Raw genomic sequence first — 22,421 nt, 5'->3', positions numbered from 1 at the left:
TACATTTATATGTTCCACACACATAAATCCTATAAATAAATGAGCTAGCCGTTTTTAAAAATATTTGTAGATAGCTTGGCATTCATGGAACATAGATTAACAGTGACTCGACTCTATTTAAAAATTCAATGATTTGCTTTTCTTTTGCCTTTGACTGGTTTTAAGATGTTCGTTGAGATTTGACAGTAGTTTAGGCCCATCTTTTATGCAGCAGGTGAAACAAACACGTCCAATATTTGTTGGATGTTGATTAAACTCCTCTCGGCTCGCACCAGTGAACCGTGTGAACGAGACGCCAAGCTTTGGTGAGCTCAGTAGCAAAGCTCTCTAACGATGAATCCCATTGAGTCCAAGAACAATACTCCTAAAAAAAAATAAAAAAACAGGAAAAGCTTCTGGTGTCTGTAGGAAGTCCGTGTGATAAACTGAATGACTTCCTCTTTCCACAGGAAATTTAGACGGTGAACTGTGTTGGAGTGCAGGGAAGATTGCTGCATCATTAAATTAGGAGCGAAAGAGATTGTTGACATAAAACGATGAATTAAAGCAGAACTAAAGGACGGCTTTGCCTCCAAAAACACAGATTCCTTTGCTTCCATCAAAATGTCAGAGTTATCAAGTCTGCCTTCCACTGCTTGACCTTCCCCTCAGAGTTTGACCTTCGCTGCGAGTCAAAAAAATAATATACTTCTCCCCAAACCTCCCATTTTCAGATGAGATCTGCTCCCGATGTTCTTGAATTAAAGCACAAAAGGACAATAGTTTGAAGTGAAAAGGAACTTTTATTCTCCGACATTTATACCCAACATCTGCGAGGAAATTCCTCATATCCTGTTTTCCAAAAGGACGGATGAGAAAAAACAACACCATGGTCATTTAGTTGAAATGGAGACATTAATTTAAGCACTACATACTGGCACCAGATACAAGAAAAGCCACAGTTTTGCAAAAGGAATCAAAGAAGACGTCGTTTGTCCTTTATTAAATCAGATCAGGTGACAAAATTTGATTGAAAAATAGACTCAAATTTATATATTTACACCAAAGAGTGCCTTTTATTAAATATTAAAGGTCATCATTTATAGAATAAAGGAAGACTGGCTTTGTGTCTTTGGGTTTTATTTTAAATTCGGAAAATACATTTCAATCTAAATTTGTTATGAGCTAATGTAAAGAACGGTATTTAAGTTAGTAAAAAAACAAACCTTTCCTCCTTGTGACGGTCTCTCGGGCTACAAGAGCAAGTCACATTTAATGCATCACACTTGAAGAGCAAAAACTAAATCAACACAATAAGTCAAACAGAACTCATCACTTTCCCACCGTCAATGCATTTAAATTGCACTAAAGTACTTCCAGGTTACAAAAAAACCATCAATAAAGTGTTAACAGTGTCCACAAAGAAGGTCTACATGGAAGGAAAACCTGCTTTTCATATTAACTGTATCCTCTTTCGTTTTTTTTCAAAAATAATTCAGCATTTATTTAGTATAGATGAACATTTATGTGAAGAGCCATGGCTTTGGTTCCTTCTTAATGGCCAAATGGGGAAAAAATAGGGAGGGATGCACCAAATTTACAAAATATACATTTGTCCTTCTGCTTTTGCCAGAAACTACAGTTGATTTGCAAATCTGTCTGTGAAGCAAAAAAAAAAAGGCAGAAGCTAATTGAAAGATGTAAAACAGTGTAGATTATTTATTGATTTGTGGCTTGCCTCCTCCTTCCTTAAATGCTCAAAGTGCTTTAGATGAGGAATTTCGTTCGTCCTGAAGTGTCCCCGTCATCAGACGTTGGGTTGCCGTGGAGAGTGTACAATAAGCAGCATCAGGAAATCCAAGCTAACTGGTTGTTGGAAGCTTCCAACACAGTCAAAGCTGCACAAGTTAACTTTCGTACAAATGCTGATTTATCCCACTACAGCCTGTCTCTCTGTTGGTGGTTATTAAATTAGGCTTAATTAAGACACAGGAAGGAATCAGCAACAGATGAGTCCAGATTCACAGAAGAGTGCTACTCTCCCCAGGTTTATCGCTGCCTCTAGGTGCAAAGGTGCATCGTACAAGACTGAGATTGTGGAATTGGAGTAGATGAGGGTATACATCATAAAACTCAACTCTTGTCCGATACAACTTTAGGAAAGTGACCGTATGCTGGTGCAACTGTGTAGCTTTCAGTTGCTGGGTTCTAGTCCTTCTAGGTGGTCAGGGATGGGTAGGCCGGTGAGAATGGTCAGACACTTATTCCACACGTTAAACACAGGGCACACAGGCTGGATGAAGGAGATGTGGAAGGTGTGCAGGTGCTGGGAGCCCACAGCATCGTAGAAGGTGACGTATCCGGCATCGTAATCCAAAAGGACCCCGACCCGTCGCAGATGGGGCGAGGGCTCGATGGCCAGCTCCTTGCTGTTGTGGCGGACCACCCAGGAGTTGTTGCAGCGGCAGAGTACCCAAGAGGCCTGGTTCTTGCCAATCCATTCGTGCTTGGGGGCTGATTTGTAGGCAATGCCAATAGCGTACCTGCAAAGAAGAGCAGAATTGTAACTTGTCTGGAACCCTAGCTCAGTTGTTACCATTGACTCTTACCATGTGCTTCCACCAATAAGAGCCTCCCAGTAGTGACGCCCGCTGTCAATAAAGACGTTCCCCACCACACCGTAGCTGCTCTGGCTGGAAAACCGGTCTTGGCTGTGGCCCTTCTTAGATGTGGTTTCATCTCGCTCCACTGTCAGGTTATCGTGTGACACCTTCAGCTTCTTGTGTGCAGATTTGGGGTCCAGTTTAAACGGTTGACCTGGTTTTTAAACACATTTTTCTGTCATTAGAACCTTGGATAGAACATTCAAAGAGTACAGAAACTTATAGTTTAGCCTCAGCTTTCTTACTGTTGGTCTTCAGCGTTCCCGGTTCACTGCTCCTGCTTCCTGCTTGGTTTATGGCCTTGACGACAAAGACGTACTTGGTGCCGCTTTGGAGGCCGTGCACTGTGTACTGGTTCTGTTTGATGTTGGGAACGATCATCCAACTGTCTAGCGAGTTACAAAGACCTGTAACAAAAATAGAACAAAGTGAGAAGTTACAATACAAATGTTTAATTCTGGGTGAAAAAGAAAGGCCTTAGAAGAAATAGATCTATAATGAGAAGATTAAATGCAAACATTGTGTGATTATAAAAAAAACATTCCTCCATTTCAGTCGATTTATAGACTTTACCAGTGTCATTATAGCCTAATTAGGACACATCATAAGCTAGATCATGTTTATAGGCCCATTTAAACCGGTACAGAACCCCTTTCAGATGGAATATTTCAAATAGTTGGGATACTACTTTACGGAAAAGCCTTTAATTTCAGTTCAAGGGAAAATTAAGACATGAATTCGCCTTTGTTTCATTTGCCTTCAACATCGGTTTACAAGGCTGTAGGGAGTAATTATGCTCATGGGCAAAGGATGTTGTTTTAGTTTTTTAATTTATTTTTTATTGCATTAATGTTGTTTGTTGTCTGCTTCTTGCATAGTGATTAATCGGAACGGCTCCTTGGGGAAGCGTCTTTCACTCGACTCGGATGCCGACAGCAGCACCTCTGTCATTAGTGATTATAAACTGACGAAAAGAAAGAACATCTCTGCGTCTTGTAGAAAAGAGAATTTGACAGGAGAACAAAAATAAAGTGTCATGTTGTGATAAATGTTAGTGCCTATTGTGCTGCAGGCACCTAAGAAATTAAAAGTCAGCATCAGTCGGTATGACTTTGTGAAGGTGGCAGAATTTCAATACAAAGAGGCTCAAGAAAATTGTAAAACTGACAAAAGGAAGTGAGAAAAGAATGAAAGGAAAGCAGACTTGAGCAGACACGTGTTTAGATCTTTGAAAGAGAGACATCAAAAAAGAGAGTATGAAAGAGAAAAGGCAGTTTGATTTACAGGGAGCAGAGGAGCTTGTCTTCAGGTGCCTTGACCTCATTTTCCTCTCTGTAGCCGGTGCTCGCTCAGTCTGGTGTGCCCACGTTTTTCCAGGGTATGTGTGTGTGTTTGAGAAGGTGTGTGTATCTGTGCGTGTCTGTCATTATGTTACAAGACACTGTGTCACTCAGTGTGCGTCTGAGATGCTAACGTGTTTTCTGGCTGCCAGCTGCCCAAACTCATCTTCAATCTCAATCCTACACCTGTTGGTCTAGCACGTACCGGATTGGATGACATATCCGTTAAAGGGTTGTTGATGATAAACATACTCTGGAATGTGGTTAGGATTTCTTAAAACATGTTTTTGAATGCTGGGAATCTTGGGCCACACCCATTTTGTTTTAAACAAAGTTTCCTTATTTGACAAAACTGCGGTAGAAGAGGCACTTTCTTTCCAGTTTTTCTTCTGAAGACCCTCAAGGATCCATCATCTTTAAAACTTCACATGGATTGTCAAATTGGGATGTTGGCGCCACTCTTTAAAAATAACAATTTTTGAAAGAGTAGGGGGATTGCAGTTTTAACCCTCTCTAGGAAAGTCTTTCCCTTTGCATGGGGACAGAAGTCTAATGACCTTTCAAGCTTTAGAGACACTAAACCGCAGTCCAGCAGCTCCCTTTTTTTAGGGCCTTTATTAGAATTATGACGCATTTGGTCCCAACGTGTTTGCTGAAGACCCTGATTGGGCCGGAAGAAATTGGAGTTGGAGAATGGAAAAGCTAGTAATCCCTAAAATTCCAGAAGAACATTGGTTTACATTATTAATAGTAAATTGGACTTGTTGCAAATGTGTGTAATATACCTCACAAAGGACCCTTTTGTCCCTGATTCCAGTCATACCTTCTACATTTCTTGGGAGTTCTGTTTTAGATGAATGATTAGTAGTCAAATGTAAATCTGGGTTGGGAACTAGCACCTTAACATGTCTAGCCATGATTTAGTGAGAGAAGGAAAAAAATGCCATCTTCTGGTTGGGAATGAACCATTGTCCAAGTTGTAGAGCTTTAGATTTGCTTTGTTTAGCCTGTGTGGTTGGTTCTACACACTTTTATTTCCATGAAGAATACATTATTGGATGTTCTAAGCTTCCACCATGACCTGGGTTCTCAAGTGAAGTGGCTAAAATGTTGACATGCACATTGGTAGACACTGGTGCTTTCAGAGTAGAACAATTCATAAGCGTGTAAGGATTTAGCCCCAAGTGTTTTTGTGATTCTTTACAAAGTAGTATTAGAGCCACCAATATGTAAATAAAAATGGAACAGGAAAAACAACAACCGTACACGTTATGAGAAAGAAAGTGATAATTTAACAAGAACAGTCACAAAATAAGAAAAAAAAGTTGTCTTTTTACAATAAAGTCGTACAATGAGAAAAGTCAAAATTTTACAAGAATAAACTTGTAGAATTATGAGTAAGACTCAATATTTTACGATAATAAAGTTAAAATTTCAAAATTTATAGGCTGAGAAATTTACGAGATGAAAATCATACAATTACGAGGTAAAAATTTGTTTACCAAGAACATATAAACCACAGAAATAGGACCAATATCATGTTTTCAGAGAGACACATTGGTAGTGGTTACCTCAGCATTGGTTCCACAAATAAGGAATTACTAAGTCTTTCAATGTGTCAACATTTAAGAGACTGCAAAGTTCCTGTAGCGACAGACTCAGACACCCCGACTGTAGAAGGGATTGTCATCACAGGTCTGTCAGACTGAACAACTCATCTGTGTGACCAGGTCTTCAAAGTTTGCACAAGTGCTTATGTATCTTTTTACCTATTTGTTTGCTTGATCGGATATCTAGTGAGCTGTAAATATACTATCAATTGTTGTTTTTGGAGCTGCCATGATAAGGGAATTTTCTGTAAAATAAAGTTCAATTTAACATTGTTTCATAAGGATAGGGACATCGAAAAACTTTAGAAGATGATTATGGATGGAGGCTATATTTTCCTTGTAAAATTACAATTTCTTCTCCATAAATGTACGACTTTATTCATGTAAATTACAACCTTTTTCTCTTAAGTTTACCAATGTATTTTTGTAAAAAATGTTAATATAATTTCATAAATGTACGACTTTATTCTCGTAAATGTATTCATTTATTATTTTCATGGTGGCCCTAATATCATTTAGACAACATTAATATTTTACTCTTAGCCTTTCTTTATAAATTGGCTCCATATTTGAAAAACTTACACAACTGAAACTACATTTTTATGGGAAATCCCTTCCTGATTTTCTATTGCACTTTATATCAGTTCAAAGATGCCAACTAAACAGTTGCCATTGTTTTAAAACAAAAAACAATTGGATGGACTAAATTAACCAAAAAAGCCAAAAAGTTTCTTGTTCTAACTACTCGTAAAACCTTCAAGCTGAGGCTCTTAAAGGGAGAGAAGACTTCCTAACTTGTATTCACCCAGCTGGATTGTATGGTTTAAACAGATGTGACGCCTACATTTACACCATTTCCACACTTAAACCTATCATTTTATTTCAAACCTGCTGTCCGACTTGAACAAACCCATAATATCCACTTATTTTTACTTGAAAATCCTTTGCTAAATAAACTTACTGGCAATGTTGGACTGTCCTGTGAAGATGGTGTACTGGAGCTCATAGGACACAATGGAAAACTCATCATCAGATGTCCAGTGGACGCTGATGGTATCGTACGACGCCGTGCACAGCTCTTCCCTTATGGATGGAGCACTCGGAGCTGTGAAGAATGAAGCACATAATCATTATCTTGCTGTTACACTTAAAAGTTATTACAATAACAGTAACCCTAATCAGCATTCCACATGCCCATTTGGTTCAATTTATGGCCTTATGGGTTCATTAGAAGTTTGATTAAAGATGGTCTTTCCCGGATGGCAATAGGCTAGACTTTGTAAGTAATAAAGAAAAATAATGTTTACATTAGGACAATGCTACAACAACAGGTATTTTATCAAGAAAATGTTACTTCATTATGAAATGGGCAATATATTATCCATTATAGTCAGCTACTGATTTAAGACTAAACCTATTTTATGGTATTACTGTTGTATATTCTGCAGAAACACCCGTTTAATTGATTATCTTCGTGTTTCTGCAGTTTCTCGTTGGAAAAAAAAAGAAGCGGGATAGAAATAAAGACCCAAATCCTTGGCTTAAAATGATTGTAAAGCCACTTCATCTCTCTTCCTTTGTCTGTCGCTCTCCCCCACTCTTGAGCCTTCTGCCATGAGTGGCTGCACATAGTGGAGTGATTCAGAATGATTCACTTGGTAAAAAGACCCTCCAGCCAAGACCTCATCCATCGCAGAGATCAAGTATGAGCCAACCATTTTTACAGAGCCTCAAAAACACACAACACACACTGGCTTTTCTCTGTTTTTTGTTGTTTGGGTTTGCTTTCATCTCTGCTGTCCTCATAATTTACAAAGTAATGTTTCATTGCAAGTGGGACAGAAAATGAAGGTAGAAAATTGCATTTTAAAATTATCAGACAGGAGTCTGTTTCTTTATCTTTGGCACAAATTCAGGTTTGAAGTGAAACACAGAGCAGCTACGTTTAGATTTCACAACTGAGGAGGAACAAAGATATGTAGATATAAGATATCATATGCAATTTGATTAGAAATGTTGTTCCTTTAACCCTGAGGTTATAGCTCTAGGGGTGATGTTTTTTTTTTTCATTTTCTTAACTATTCAACTGTTTACACAGTTAACAAAATGCAAACAGATTCTGAAGCAGAGAAAAGCAGCTTTGTGCTGTAATGCAACACTTTACTGTAAAGTGTTCACACAATCAACGTAAACCAGCTGAACTGAACAGTAAAAAGAACTAATGTGGGTCCTTCACTCTAAAAGCCCTCGACGACCTCATTCAAATGCATTTTATTTACACATTTAGGAACTCTCTTCATTATAGTTTTAAAAAACATTAAGGTAGGACAAATCCTTTGAGGTGTACATGTTGATTTTCCACAGTGAGAAAAAAAAAAGGAACAAAATTGAAGAACACATCGTTTATGTGGCTTTTCAACATAGACTACAGTTGTGAACTCTGTACAATTTTCAGTTCAAGAAATCATCACGAAATTGCAGTACCACAAGACCAGCTCAGTGGCCTTGTGGTACAGTGTCCACCCTGTGACAGAAAGGCCGGGTGTCCAAATCCAGGCCGAGTCATACCAAAGACTCTAAAAATGGGTCCCAGTGCCTCCCTGCTTGACACTCAGCATGAAGGGGTTGGTTTGGGGGGGTTAATCCACCAAATGGTTCCCGAGCGCGGCTGTGTCTGCAGCTCACCGCTCCCCCAGGGGATGGGTCAAATGCAGAGAACAAATTTCACACACCTGAGTGTGTGACAGAAAACGCTACTTTAACTTTAACTTTAAATATAACCCGACACCTCTCACTTGAGAGAAACTATACTTTACGGAAATTCCACAAGCCGTCAAAGAGTTATTTAAGGATGTGTCATTTCGTCTCCGCGGCAACATCTGCTGCACTAAAAGGGTAATTTAACTGGTAACACAAAGAGATAAAACCTTACCAGTGAGGTAATCCAGGTTCTCCAACAACTTCTTCTCTCTGGTGAAGTCCAGCGCGAAAGTATCAAAGGTGTCAGTCAGGTGAATCTCAGGGATCAGTACTTGGGTAGATGCAGTTGCCATGGAGACCCTAGATTGTTGACACCCAAAAAAATCAAAACCAAAAACGGATTAAATGTCATGAGGTTACATAGAAACACATGTTCATTATGTGAATTTAACATTTGGTTTAGCAGAGCTGTTCAGTGTTTTTGTGCTCTTGCTTGCTTTATGGAGGAGGGATTTTCTGCTCTTGCTGGAGGCGTCTGGAGTAAAGTACGAAGTGGCCAGGTTGGAAAAACAGTTTGAAATGGTTGGTTTTTAATTTGTTGAAGGATTTAAGGACCATTAGAGTGAGATCAGATCAATCTCTCCAGCGATTCGAGCGCTCCACTTATATGTAGGGGGTTTGAGTAGAGACGTTGGTTGGGTTATCCGTAAGAGGGCTGACCAATATCAATCCGCTGATGATGATGATTCAAATCAGGTGTTGATGGACAGGACACCAGCCCTCAAAGACTTGGAACAACTTCCCCCATGTCAATTCAATTGTATTTACATTAGCCCAATGTTAAAACAATAATCGTCTCAATGGGCTTTCTAATAAACATGCAATCATAAAGGACATGAAGTCATAGAATTCAATAGGTAATAGCTAAACTAAACTAAACAGACTAAGCTAAACTGAGTATCCCTGCCCTTTATCCATCCTTGAACTTATACTCTCTTAGACACGATCTGGAAGTAATAAGCAAAGCTTGGCAGAGAAAATGTGCTTTGAATTAGAACCAGGAAGAAAAGACCTGTTTGCTAAAGAGATATTTGGATTAGGACCTCTTGATTCAGCTCGTTCTTAAAAGATGTCTCCATTTTCCTCTTGTGACAGACTCAAAACAAAAAAGACACTTTTTAAATCATTCTTCCTCCTTTTACAACTGTAGCCTTAAACAAGCAGTTGAAACGAGTGTCCTCCAAAAGTCTTTTTGTCATTTAAGATGTTTTTTTTATGATCTTATTGGATAATTGGTAAATTCTACCAATCCTATCATCTGGCATATTTCTTCAAAATGAACAAGGATGTCTGTTCAAGGTGTTTTTGACCATCTTTAGGTGGAGGTACTCTCGACTTAATGCCAATGGCTCTGAGGTACGTCCAGGTGGTGTACTACGCAAATATCTCCTGGCAGTCCAAGAGATTCCCTCAGATCTGCCTAATGAGAATTACGAGAATGTAGGTATTTAGGAGGTTGTGAGCTCTGTTTAGACTAATGCTACATCTACACCACGCGTTTAGCAAATGGTATTCACACTGGACTGTCGGTACCCAATACTAGCACATGTCCACCTACAGTTGAGGCGGTGCATACAGTTGGAAAAGATGTGGTGCAAAATGTTGAGGCAGTGCAAAACTCTTGAATCTTCCTCAAGGCTTTTTTTTTCACAGCTTTATTCCAACATCTGAAAGACTTGGTGTCATTTAGTTCCAGCCGGGCACAAACCACAATTACTAATTTTTCCTCCATGATCAATTTTCAAACAGTTGGCACTTCTGTGAAATAAAGAGGACGCCATTCATACGTCACTACCAAATCGTAGCCCCCTGATTGGTCAAAGTTCAGCCTGGCTTAAATTTCAACGTGCATTCAATGGCTTCGCTTTTTTGTATGTAGAGTTCGGAAATCGGCGTAACTAGTCTATTGTTGGGTAAAGGCGAAAGTTTTGAACGCTGAAGCCCTAAATGTGCATATGCACCTGTGTGTATGCAGACTTTTCATCCTTCTAAGTCATAGAAGGATGTGTTGGACAGAATCTGATAGTTTTCCAAAATAAAACTTCCTTCAGTATCAGAAAATAAACAAAATGGAAACAATGTCAGGTACTATATGCATTTTATTTTAATTTTCTTTTGTTTGCTCGCCGGTACCAAGTGGCTCCGCAGCCCAGGGGTTGGGGACCACTGCACTAGCCTATTCCTAGCTTTAAAATGGCCCATCTGGTTGGGTAAAGCATATTGCCAGCACTGGCGGTAGTCCAGGCTTTTCCTTCTAGAGGAAGGTCTGAATTTGCAGAACAAAGTCCACCCCTCAGCTGACGTTTGAGTAGCATTTCGGGGAGATCTTGAAGTCTCTGCTTGACTGGTCTCCGCTGAGACTCCAAATTCACAATCCATAACAGACGATGGACTAAAAGATAACAAGTACTTTAATTCCCTTTGCTGCTACCACACTAAACAAAACTACCTTCACCAAATCAAGGCTGAAGTTGGTCGTCATATTAAGCTCAATTAATAAAGGATGAAATGCTCTGCAGCTCCTGGTGACTGTCAAAACTGCCTCCCATCTTCTATTTCAGCAGAGCTTCCTTGCAGGCAGACATGGATGTGCAATGTTAAGTTATTTGGGGCATGTTTAGGCAGAACGCGAGCCCCCTGACCTCTCGTTGATGCTCTTGGCCGTCTGCAGGAAGCGAGCGTGATCCGTTTCCTTCAGCGTCTGGTCAGCTTGCGTGATGAGGGCCGAGGACCTCTCGATGCACTGCTTGCAGTTGGAAATTTGTTGGGCGAGCTTTCGAAGCCTCTGAGCCTGGAAACATTGGGGCAAAGAAAAGGGAAACATCTCAGAAAAGAGTCAAAGCAAAAGCAATCATGGATTCAAGGAAAGAGGCATTAAATATTGCAGGATTAAAGCGTCAGAGGTCACCAGGGGCAAGAACATAATCAGGAAGGAACAAATCAGATGGAAGGATGACTGATGTATTTGGTCATTCTTTGGGTTTTATTCACTTGTAGAAAAGGCAAAACAGTCTCAATACATTTACTTTTCTCCAATCTTTTTGCAAAATCGAAATTGTAAATTGTTGATTTTCTGCTACATTTTTAAAGAATCCGGTCAAAATAATCCTAAATATAGGAAAATTATATTTTATCTCGTACAAAAAGAACGACAAATGCTATTAAAAGTCAAAGTTTTGTCCATCTCTGGAAGTTTTCTGAGGAGCTGAAGCAAAAAAGATCCCCGTTCTACAAGCACAAGACAAACATGTCAAGCATGCCAGGGATTCTGGTGCACTCAAATCTGGGATTTCACCCCACCCCAACCCCCTTTGCGAGCTGTTGGCTTTAATTTCCTCTCCCCATACCCACAGATTTTAAGAGGCAGATTTAGGTCAGCGGTTAGATTGGGGTCAGATGACTGCTCCAACTTCTGGAGGAAAAAAACAAACAACAAAAGCTGCAGAAATATTCGTCACAGGGAAGATTTTTTCTTTTTGTTATAAAATGGACCCCTAATCGGTTTAAATGAAAAAAAATATTTGGCGTTTTTTCTTCGCTAATGCAGTGCTAATAGCCGAAAAGCCTTTCTACAGCATTCCGAGTCTTATTAGACGCAGCTTAAAAATGATCCGGGTTTACAGATCAAGCAAACATCCCCTCCATATGCTCTGGGATATACTTTTTGGCCAGTGTAACCCCCCCCCCCCCCCCTCCCCGATCTGTTCGGATTCCGTCAAGGGGGTCCTTGCCTCAGACTTTTGAACAGCCTGCCATCTGTTCCCACTTTCATGATGGGCTCCATGGTGTTAGCAATCAATATAAACAGAGGTTTGATATATTTCAAACTGATATAGCTGTATTTAAAGCAGGATTAGTGCAGCCAGCAGTATTAACCGTCATTAAAGTGGATTGTTAGCGACTTTCGTCCAAATTCTGAGGACTGACTCGCTCAAAATGGCAAAGAAATCCCTTTTTTTTTTTAAAGGAATTTCATGGTAGGAGAGTTTCTGTGTGGAATTTTCAAGCCTTACAACTGTTGACTGAAGTTAAAAAACAATAGTTGAGCTCACCTTCCCCTCCTTGATCTTGCTGCCAATGATCTGCCTCCTCTGTTGAATGATGTCAATCAGGACATCACACTCCTCCATGAGCTTGCCCTCCTGACGGGATGCGTTCACCTGAAATCCAGACCAGGTCAGACAAATCATGAAGGAGGTAGAGGAGCCTACCCGAGGTCACCACAGCTCTTTTTCATCCATCCTTCAGTCAAAAGGAAAGCATTCTGCATGTGAATGCAATGCCAGCATGGTGTGAGTGTTGTTTACAGCGCTTGAAACCAGAGGTGTGGCCGGCGACGCCTAAATATCACACGCTTGGCGCAGAAATGCAACACATGACTTTATCGATAACTGTGCAAAGCTGCTCTTCCCCGCTTCAGAATCAGCCGGAGTTACGTTAACTTACTGTAGTCGAAAGAATGTTAACGCTGGAGATAAAGCTTCAGCGTTAAAGGTTACAATGTGTGTCAATTTTGGGATAGAAGTGGTCGTGTGTTTTTACCCCTTTGTTGTTTATCCAAACTGATTTCTGTCAACTTTTACCATCAATCTGCATTTTATTTACTGATTCTTATTCTGTATTAAAAGCCCATCTGGCTTCAAAAGCTGCCAATGTTTTAGCTGTTGCTAAGAGCATTGAGAGATGGGCATGGGGCTGTTGTTGTTGTTTTTATATTTGCCCTTTAAATCTAATAAATACAAAAAAGAATTGGAGTTACAAATTGGCCAATCTACACAATGTTAGTGCAAAAACCCAAATTTGTTCCCATTTACATATGTATTTTCTGGGTTATTTGGAAAATGTTTGAATGAATTGGAATTAAATGGCTCTTGCTTAAAATCAACAACAGTAAAAATAAAAGTAAAATATTGCAACAGCATGTTATATAAGCTTCCAAATCCATATTTTTGTGGCAAATTTAGGAGATAATGTTCACAGAAAACATTAAAACAACATTAGAAGAAAGTCCTACACCTTAAGGAAAGTCTTCATTTACAACAGATTCACTCCTGTAACCTTTTTATCTTTGGTTTTCTTAATCTGCATCCGTGTTTTTAGCTTGCTGGGAGGCTAATCTTGGCAGGAAATGACTTCAGTGAACCTAACCTAATAGAAAATGGACAAAAAGGCTTTGGCATTTTGAACCGGATCCCCCCCAGAACACAGTGACTACATGCATTTACTGCTAATGGAGACCCATATACATGTTGTTTTCTTGGTCATTTATCATCTGTTGTTTTTCAGCTCTCATGAAAAAAATCAATTTTTTCCATTTTGAGATATAGAACGTTTCTTTGTTTCTATTCCATTTTGCATCCATAATTCAGATTTTTTTTTTTAAAGATTGGAGCCAATGCAGTTCACCAACCAACCACTAGGTGTCTTGTTACTCCAGAAAAAAAAACAATCAACTCTGAGTCACTTTTTTTTGTCTCCTAAGTGGTTGAAGTTAACATCCAAGACAAATACGACAAATGTTTTTTAGTACGTTTAACTTTTATGGATGTGTTTCTGACGAATCCTCAGCTCTAGAATGTTCCAACCACAGACATGTGCGTTTCTTCCACCTCATTGTCCATTTATTTGAAAAAGGTAAGGTCCAAAGTCTAAAATTTGTCCCAATTTATGGAGACGTCTGGCTTCAAATCAAAAAGTCAAATGATGATGGAGTTACTAAAGGACTGTTGCTCTTTTTTGAGCAAGCTCTAAGTCACGCATCACATTTTTTTCTCTCAATAAAACTGTAAAGTTGAGGTGTTATTCAAAGAAAGGTGGAGAGACTCTTCTGCAAACATGCCGAGCTAAATGTAGGGAGAATGACTAACTCAATGCAACCTTTTGTCCAATCATTTTATTTAGCACTAATAAAAAACTGAAGTCAAAAGTGTGGAATTGCCACCCAGTCAGAAATCATTGGATTATTGGAGTGTTTTGGGAAAACGTTCAGTTGATTAAAGTAAACGGAGCTTTTCCATCGAGGAAACCCCTCCATCTCTGAGGTTGTAGAAATGTGGACATTTCACAGTCTGTTTAGCCTCTATGGCGGCTGTTCCATGCCAGTTCCAGAACCACCTCCTGCTTTATAGTCTGGAACTCCTCATTGTAGCCACTTCATAGAGTCCCTTTCAACACCTAATACAAAGTTGTTGGTTTTTTAGCTGCAGTTTGCAGGGAGTATTTCCAAGGCCACATGTAACTGCAGAGAAGTAAGTACCAATACAGGTCTGTGTTAACTGAAACACGGCCAAAAAAAAAAACCAACTGCTGGGTTCATTTCCCTTCTGGAAAAGTGTTCTGCGTCTCAAAAAAAGTCATGGAACAAGTTTGGAAAGGATGAATAGTTTGTCACTTTGGTGATGTTTTCCAGCAACACAAGCATTTGTGTTGCCTAAAAACAGAAAACATTTTTCTAGCATATATATTGTCCCATCAGTAGGAAACAGAAGTGGAATTGATGTCATGATCTACAACAGGCGTTGATGAAGTCGTACAGTTTTGGATTAGCGTAACCCCTTGGCTGTCTGAGGCCATTGTTTTTGTTTTTGTCTTTCCAGTTTGCTTTAATAATTTATCCCTAAAACCATTTTTTGTGGCGACGCCTGATAGCCGTTAGCATTTTTTACAAATATTTTTCATTATATCATACCATATTTCAACAATGAACCTCAAACTTTCCAAAAACTCAATTCTGAAAATCAAGTTTTTCCATTTTCTTCCTGCAAAAATTGAGATCAAGCAGTTTTCCTGTTATATAACAAGGATCAAATGTGCACAGATTAGGGATGCCCCCTTCAGAGGTTTTTGACAAAAAAAGACCACAAAAACACTGCATTACATGATACAACAAACAAAGACGATGTCAAAACTATGTGAAACATGTCTAAATAAAAACGGTCAAAGCTCCTCTTAACTACAAGCAATGGTTCAACTATTTTTTTCCAAACAATGTGTGTACAATTACGTTTGTTTTAAAAAAAGTTGAACCAAAGCTAAAATAGTTCCTACACTTCTTTTGGTCCCTGAATGCATCATGGTGATCCTGTAAATTACTTTCAGGTGTTAAAGTGCAGAGGGCAGGAGAGCTGCAGGTTGGTTCCTTCATATACATTATTTTACTATGTTTTTCCGTTTTTTTATGTTTATTTATTTCTGACATGTTGGAAATCGTTTTTTCTGGGGACAAAAAAGTTACTGGAAAATGTAAGTGGTCATTTTTTAAAAATATTTTTATGTTTGCCAGTTAAACTTTATTGCCTTAAAAAAACAATTGTAATGCATTTAGTGATGCTTTAAAGCATTGAAACAAGAATACATTTGCTGATGGTAAAATGAGTTAACATTATAAATAAGATTTGCACAGCAAGAAATGTAATTTATCTCAGGAGTTACTGGATTTGAACAATCCACACAAAATAATTAGTATTCCCTAATTAAAAAGGGAATCAGTGCAGTAACACACAGGGTAAAAGTTTATTTAAATTCAAAAATTAATTATTATTCCACAAGTGAAATGTAGGAAATTGGTTCTTTTAGGGCAGGGGTGGGCAATTCCAGGCCTCGAGGGCCGGTGTGTCTGCATGATTTCCAGATAGTCTTGCCCTACTCATGGCTGATTACCTGGTTCAGGTGTGTCCAGCCAATTAGAACATGCCAGAGCAGGGTATGCTGGAAAACATGCAGGAATGCGGCCCTCAGTGCCCACCTCTGTTTTAGAGGAATAAATGATGTCATAGCCTTGCTGCTCAGGTGTGTTAATCTGCCAAAATATTTCAGCTCCTAACTTTCCTGCAGAGCTTCACTGTGAGAATTATTTACAAAATGTTGACTGGCTGCTTATGAGCTACATAGGGAAGTGCAGATTTAATGTGCTTTTGTTGGAAAAATGTTGATTGTCGTCATGGTTACAGTATTTTAAAGTGATGTGTGAAAAAACAGGCCGTGAAACGGGTACATTCTATTTTTAATTGACCAAATTTGGGCCTTTTTTAAATGTAAATGTTGTGAGATTTTCTGAACCTTTCTCCCTATTGGGATATGTTGCATCTAAGCGAAAGCCCCACCTCATCCCGGTGATGCTTCCATTCTCAGAATATAGTCCCTTTCCATGGACTTGTCACTAGAGCTTCAGCTGCTCCTCACTTTGATTACAGGAGAAGACGTTTGAGCTGCAGATGGTGTGAAGTTCAAAAGTGACTTGGTGGAGCATCGCTGGACTCACAACAGCACAAATCTGGATCAGAGGTAAGTCTTGGTGATGTGTCATGAACACAGATTGAAGCTGCCAGCAGCAAAAGGATTCAATGGTAGAGTTCAAACTGTGTGTAAACGGGATTTTTAACTCCGGTTTTTTTCTCTCTATTGGGACTCAAACTGTCACCTAACTTTCTAATTGTGATGGATTTTCTAAAAACTGTGAGTTAAAAAAAAAATACCAAACCAATAATTTGAACTGCAATTTTGTGATAATGTTCAAGCTTATTTCTTTATATTAATGTTATATGAATATATATTAATTCATCATATGAATGTATATTAATGTTGCTGTTTGCAGCGAAGTAAGGTTCTGTTTTGTCCAGTTAAACCGTACCAAACCATGATAGATCGCTTAGCTTCATTTTTTGGTGCTTACTTTGTCTAAAAGGGTCCAGGACTAAGCTGGTGTCTTATACTTTTGGCCCTGGGTGGTGGTTTGCTCTTTTACCGCCCACTACATAGTTTAAAGCAGAAGGAGTTCCAGGTGTGGACGAAAAAGCTTAGAGCTAAATCCATAGTTGATATTTTTTTCTGGTCTCACCATCTCGTCTGTTTTTGTTGCAGAGTTATTGAAATGATGTAGAACTAACGTCAGAGCTTTGGGCGTCTGTGTCCCGGCACGTTTAAATATCATACCAACCATCTTCTTACATGTTTAAATATCATACCATGCATGGAATCTATAGTCTTTCATCAATTGCTGATAAGTTCATGTAGCTAACAACAAGCTGTTTGACTGTTGGCCTGATTAAAAATTTAACATGAAATCGCTTAACCCTTGTGCTATCCTAGGCACTTTAACGTTGGGAGTTGGGTCATCTAGACCCACTAGACCAGGGGTGGGCAATTCCAGGCCTCGAGGGCCGGTGTGTCTGCATGATTTCCAGATAGTCTTGCCCTACTCATGGCTGATTACCTGGTTCAGGTGTGTCCAGCCAATAATCTTGCCCTACTCATGGCTGATTACCTGGTTCAGGTGTGTCCAGCCAATCAGAACATGCCAGAGCAGGGTATGCTGGAAAACATGCAGGACTGCGGCCCTCAGTGCCCACCTCTGCACTAGACAGTGCTCTGAACCTTTTTTCTTCAATGATTTGTGATCTTCACTGGTGTCCATGGATTACATGAAATCTTTCCACCTTTATCCACCTTTGTCACGGTAGGGAGATCACGTCAATGGTCATTTTGACCCCACAGGATAGCACAAGCGTAAAGAATTTTGTTTATTTCTAAAAATGTATTCTTTGTGAACCAAAGACAGCTCCGTGTTTTCAAATAATCAGAGTAAACCTGTACAGATCGGCAGCTCGTCATGTCTGTGGGTGGAAACCACTGGAGCACAATAATTTGACCGACTGCGGCCTGACTGAAGCATCGACTGATTCTTTTAGACATGGACTCACAAGAATGCCATTTTATTCCAACTCAACTCAAAAACAAATGATCCAATCCGATATTTTTTCTTTAAATAACTGAGATTTAAAGCTGCATGCCGCTTCGGTTCAGTCTGACCAATAAATTGATCAAAATATAAACACTTAAATCGTTGCATTCAGTTGATTGGACTTTTTTTATGTGAGGTTAATTTGAATGAGATTAATGAGATTGTAGAAATGAGATTCATGTAGATTCATGATCATACATGAATCTCTACCTCTGAGTGAACAAAGATATTACATCCATGAGCGCTATACAGTCATCTATTTATAGTATTTTGGCTTTATGTGAATACATTTTTTATGAATAAATACTTGAAAAACGTCTAAAAACATCAACATAAGCCTTAGACGGAGAAAGCAGCAAAGATGGCTGCGAGTGTTGGTTAGCCTTCGATCCTGCCAACTAAAGCCCCATTCCAGCTAATAAGACTTGCACATCTAATGTACCAAAAGAGCACAGACTCCCTGTTGCAGCTGAGATCAGAGGGTCTGCCCCCCCACCCACCCCCCACCAATATACTCCCGCTGTCATTTCCAGGGAAGTTTTATGGGACGCTTTAATCTGATGCGAAACATTTGGAAAAGCTCCGAGCTGCACGCGAACCCAGACTTCTGTGTGCGTGACCTTTTCTGCATGTCTGACAACTTTGAGTATGGATTTTTCTCCTCATGCAAGCAGCCACTTCACATCCATAGACGGCTTCTTATCACTTTGACACTTTCTGCGTATTTGTAGCACTTTGCTGTTGTTATTCAGCCAATTATTTAAGCTAAACAATTCCCTTTTTCTTTTCTTTTAGAAGAACCTACAAAGGAATAAAATCAATTATTTGACTTGGTGGTCTTTAAGAAAAGGTTTTGCCAGGCAGAGAGGCTGTTTTCAGACGTCTTCATCTCTGTTGTAATGCTTTATTTAAAGCGCTTTAGCATAACATGAGTCAAGATGCAAAATGTTCTGCAGAAAAGTTAACAAAACAACACTTTCTGGTGAAAGGAAGTTAAACGGTGAGTCTGACCTCCACATGTTGACACGTCTGGATCAGTTTTCCCATCAGAGACTCCAGCTCGTTGTTTCTCTTGATTAGATTGCTCAGGTTGGAATCCAGGGCTTGCTGTGGGACATGAAAGGGGAAAAAAAATCCATCAAAAAGGAGATAGATTTGAAAAAAAATGGATTTGAATAAACAAAAAGATGCTTGAAACCAGAAAGAAGAAAAAGGTCAATTTGCTTCCCGCTCATCTTCTACTTTCCAAAGTTTCTGGGGTGCAAGTGGCAATAAACGTACCCCCGAGCAAGGGTAATACCCGTCGTCCCTGTACTGCCTCCTCATCCTGCCCTGTCCGAGCCGCCGTCGCCGCCGTTGGATGCCGCTCTTGGAGAGGATGCGACTGGGGCAGCCTCTCCACCGAGCATCAAGCCGCGCGCAGACTCAGCCAAGCGACAAATCCGGCATCAAAAGCTTTCCCTCTGAGAGCGCACAGCAGCGCTCGCAGCAAACCAACCGGCAAACAGGTGACGGAGCGTCAGAGGAGTCCTCCACGCTCGTCCCTCCTTTCTGACCTCTTTCTCCTCGAATATGTCAGGAATTCCACTGAATCCTTTGTGTCCACGTTTCCCTTTACTATCAATGTTCATATATGATCCTCTCAATCATTTACAGACTGTAAACAGACACAACCTGAAGGATCCGCTGCAGGCACATTCACCTTTGAGCAACCTTTCAGCCACAGTGTAAACGCAGGGTCTCCGGTTTTCAACCTCGGATTAAAAAGGGTTTACCGACAGGCAAGACTGAACAAACATGGATGGAGATTGTAGGGATTTGTTTTTTTTTTTTATACTGTTTGTGTGGCACAGGGGGTTTAATGGGTGACCTTAATACGTCTATGACACACAAAAGCAATGAAAAGGTCTGCTGGGAAAATGACGCAGCTGTTATCCAGAGCTGAGATGGAACACATCTAACCAAATCTGTTTTGAGAGAGGGAATAAAACGAATCAAATTCAAAAGAAAACGGTGAGGCTGAAGGGATCGTTGGTGTGTTCACGTCTGACTGAACCCTGGATGTTGAGAACGTCGAGCCTCGTCTCTCAGGTTGATTACATATTAACCATCAATTTTTGTAACCGCCACTCCAAGCCAGATTTTGAAAACCAGCCTCTTCATTTGGTTCAGGGATTCTGAACGAATCCATCTTAGTTTAATAACTTTTAACAGCAAGCCAGTACATTTGGATGATCCAAAAGTGCTTTTATTTTTATTTTTTCCAAACAATGTATGGTAGCTACTCTACCATATAGTTATTATGAAGGTTATGCTAATTTTTCTGTATTTTCTTTTCTAATTAAAAAGATTGACACTTTAACCAACAAATACAATCAATAATGGTCAGGTTATCACTTCCATAGTGGAGCCAGTAAGTTTGATATACCAGACAACTTGTGCATTTTGTGGTACAAGGAGCCAAATTTGAGAGGAGCGCCAGATTTAGGGAGATAATCAGTGGTCTTGTATGTCTTCCATTTCCTAACAATTGCTCCCACAGTTGTTTTCTTCACAGCAAGATGCATATCTATTGCAGGTTCAGTATTCCCAGCCTGGTGCAGGTCAACAATGTGGTTTCTGGTGTCCTCAGACAGCTCTTTGGTCTTGGTTATAGTGGAGTTTGGTGTGTGACTGTTTGAGGTTGTGGACAGGTCTCTTTTATACAGATAACTAGTTCAAATGGGAGCCATTAATACAGGTAACAAGTGGAGGACAGAGGATCCTCTGACAGAAGTGTCCAGAAATCTTTCTTGTTTGTAGGTAAACACTGTGTGTGGGGGTGCGTGCGTACAGTACAGACCAAACGTTTGGACACACCTTCCCATTCATTTGAATGAGAAGGTGTGTTCAAACTTTGGGTCTGTACTGTACATAACAGAAGAGTGTGAAACAACTAAAAATTTGTCATATTGTAGGTTCTTCATAGTAGCCACCTTTTGATTTGATCACTGCTTTGCACACTCTTGTCATTGTCTTGATGAGCTTCTAGAGGTAGTCACCTGAAATGTTTTTCAGTTCACTGGTGCACCCTGTCAGGTTAAATAAGTGTGATTTTTTTGCCTTATAAATGGGGTTGGGACCATCAGTTGTGTTGTTCAGAAGTCAGGTGGACACACAGCTGATAGTCCTACTGAATAGACTGTTAGAATTTGTATTATGGCAAGAAAAAAGCAGCTAAGTACAGAAAAACCAGTGGCCATCATTACTTTAAGAAATGAAGGTCAGTCAGTCTGAAAAATTGGGAAAACTTTGAAAGTGTTCCCAAGTGCAGTCACAAAAACCATCACGTGCTTCAAAGAAACTGGCTCACATGCAAACCGCCCCAGGAAAGGAAGACCAAGAGTCACCTCTGCTGTGGAGGATACGTTCATCTGAGTCACCAACCTCAGAAATGGCAGGTTAACAGCAGCTCAGATTAGAGAGCAGGTCAATGGCACACAGAGTTCTAGCAGCAGACACATCTCTACAACAACTGTTCAAAGGAGACTGTGGGAATCAAGCCTTGTCAGGTGTGATGGTGTGGGGGTGCTTTACTAGTGACACTGTTGGGGATTTCTTCAAAATTGAAGGCATACTGAACCAGCATGGCTACCACAGCATCTTGCAGCAGCATGCTAGTCCATCCGGTTTGCGTTTAGTTGGACCATCATTTATTTTTCAGCAGAACAATGACCCCAAACACACCTCCATGCTGTGTAAGGGCTATTTGACCAAGAAGGAGAGTGATGGGGGGCTGCGCCAGATGACCTGGACTCCGCAGTCACCGGACCTGAACCTAATCGAGATGGTTTGGGTGAGCTGGACCAAAGAGTGAAGGCAAAAGGCCCAAGACTGTTGGAAGACGATTTCAGGTGACTACCTCTGGAAGCTCATCAGGAGAATGCCAAGACTGTGCAAAGCAGTAATCAAAGCAAAAGGTGGCTACTATGAAGAACCTAGAATATGACATATTTTCAGTTGTTTCACATTTTTTGTTATGTATATAATTCCACGTGTGTTAATTCATAGTTTTCAATTCAATTTTATTTACATAGCCCAAATTTACAACAGCAGTCGTTTCAGTGGGCTTTGTAAAGTTGTGATACCTTCAGTGTGAATCTACAATTTTCATAGTCATGTAAACAAAGAAAACTCTTTGAATGAGACGGTGTGTCCAACTTTTGGTCTGTACTGTATATATTTATAAGATATATGTGTACGTTGACATTTCTCTTGGCAAAAGTGCTTTTGGGAAAAATTTATCCGATAAACTTTATTCTAGGCTCCCACATCATCATCCTTCCACCTC

The 22,421-nt window shown here is 39.8% G+C and overlaps 2 protein-coding genes across 4 annotated transcripts in view; one reads left to right on the top strand and one right to left on the bottom strand.

Moving 5' to 3' along the window:
• Positions 1 to 762: 762 nt before the first annotated feature.
• The window catches only part of LOC101171810 (E3 ubiquitin-protein ligase Midline-1), a 74,166-nt gene continuing 52,507 nt past the window's right edge, over positions 763 to 22,421 (bottom strand). For both annotated transcript variants that reach the window (XM_011484944.3, XM_004066587.5), the window contains exons 3-10: positions 19,103 to 19,198; positions 12,405 to 12,512; positions 10,995 to 11,143; positions 8,525 to 8,652; positions 6,554 to 6,697; positions 2,888 to 3,049; positions 2,589 to 2,796; positions 763 to 2,522 (exon numbers count right to left, since the gene is read on the bottom strand). In XM_011484944.3, the coding sequence (XP_011483246.1) occupies positions 2,174 to 2,522; positions 2,589 to 2,796; positions 2,888 to 3,049; positions 6,554 to 6,697; positions 8,525 to 8,652; positions 10,995 to 11,143; positions 12,405 to 12,512; positions 19,103 to 19,198 (1,344 nt within the window). In that variant the 3' untranslated portion in view covers positions 763 to 2,173. The remainder of the gene's footprint in view (positions 2,523 to 2,588; positions 2,797 to 2,887; positions 3,050 to 6,553; positions 6,698 to 8,524; positions 8,653 to 10,994; positions 11,144 to 12,404; positions 12,513 to 19,102; positions 19,199 to 22,421) is intronic.
• Positions 15,421 to 22,421, top strand: part of LOC101160633 (MSL complex subunit 3) — a 205,771-nt gene continuing 198,770 nt past the window's right edge. Inside the window, exons 1-2 of one of the 2 annotated variants that reach the window (XM_023965759.2) lie at positions 15,421 to 15,482; positions 16,545 to 16,635. The gene's annotated coding sequence lies outside the window, so the exon portion shown is untranslated. Of the gene's footprint in view, positions 15,483 to 15,506; positions 15,595 to 16,544; positions 16,636 to 22,421 lie in introns of those variants that run through there. The other variant, XM_078932091.1, reaches the window with a different exon arrangement.

Source organism: Oryzias latipes, chromosome 2 (genome assembly GCF_053564925.1).
Source record: "Oryzias latipes strain Hd-rR chromosome 2, Olatipes_Hd-rR_3.1".
Lineage (NCBI taxonomy): Eukaryota > Metazoa > Chordata > Actinopteri > Beloniformes > Adrianichthyidae > Oryzias > Oryzias latipes.
The sequence above is the reverse complement of the archived record's forward strand: the minus strand, read 5'-3'. Positions and strand labels throughout refer to the sequence as shown.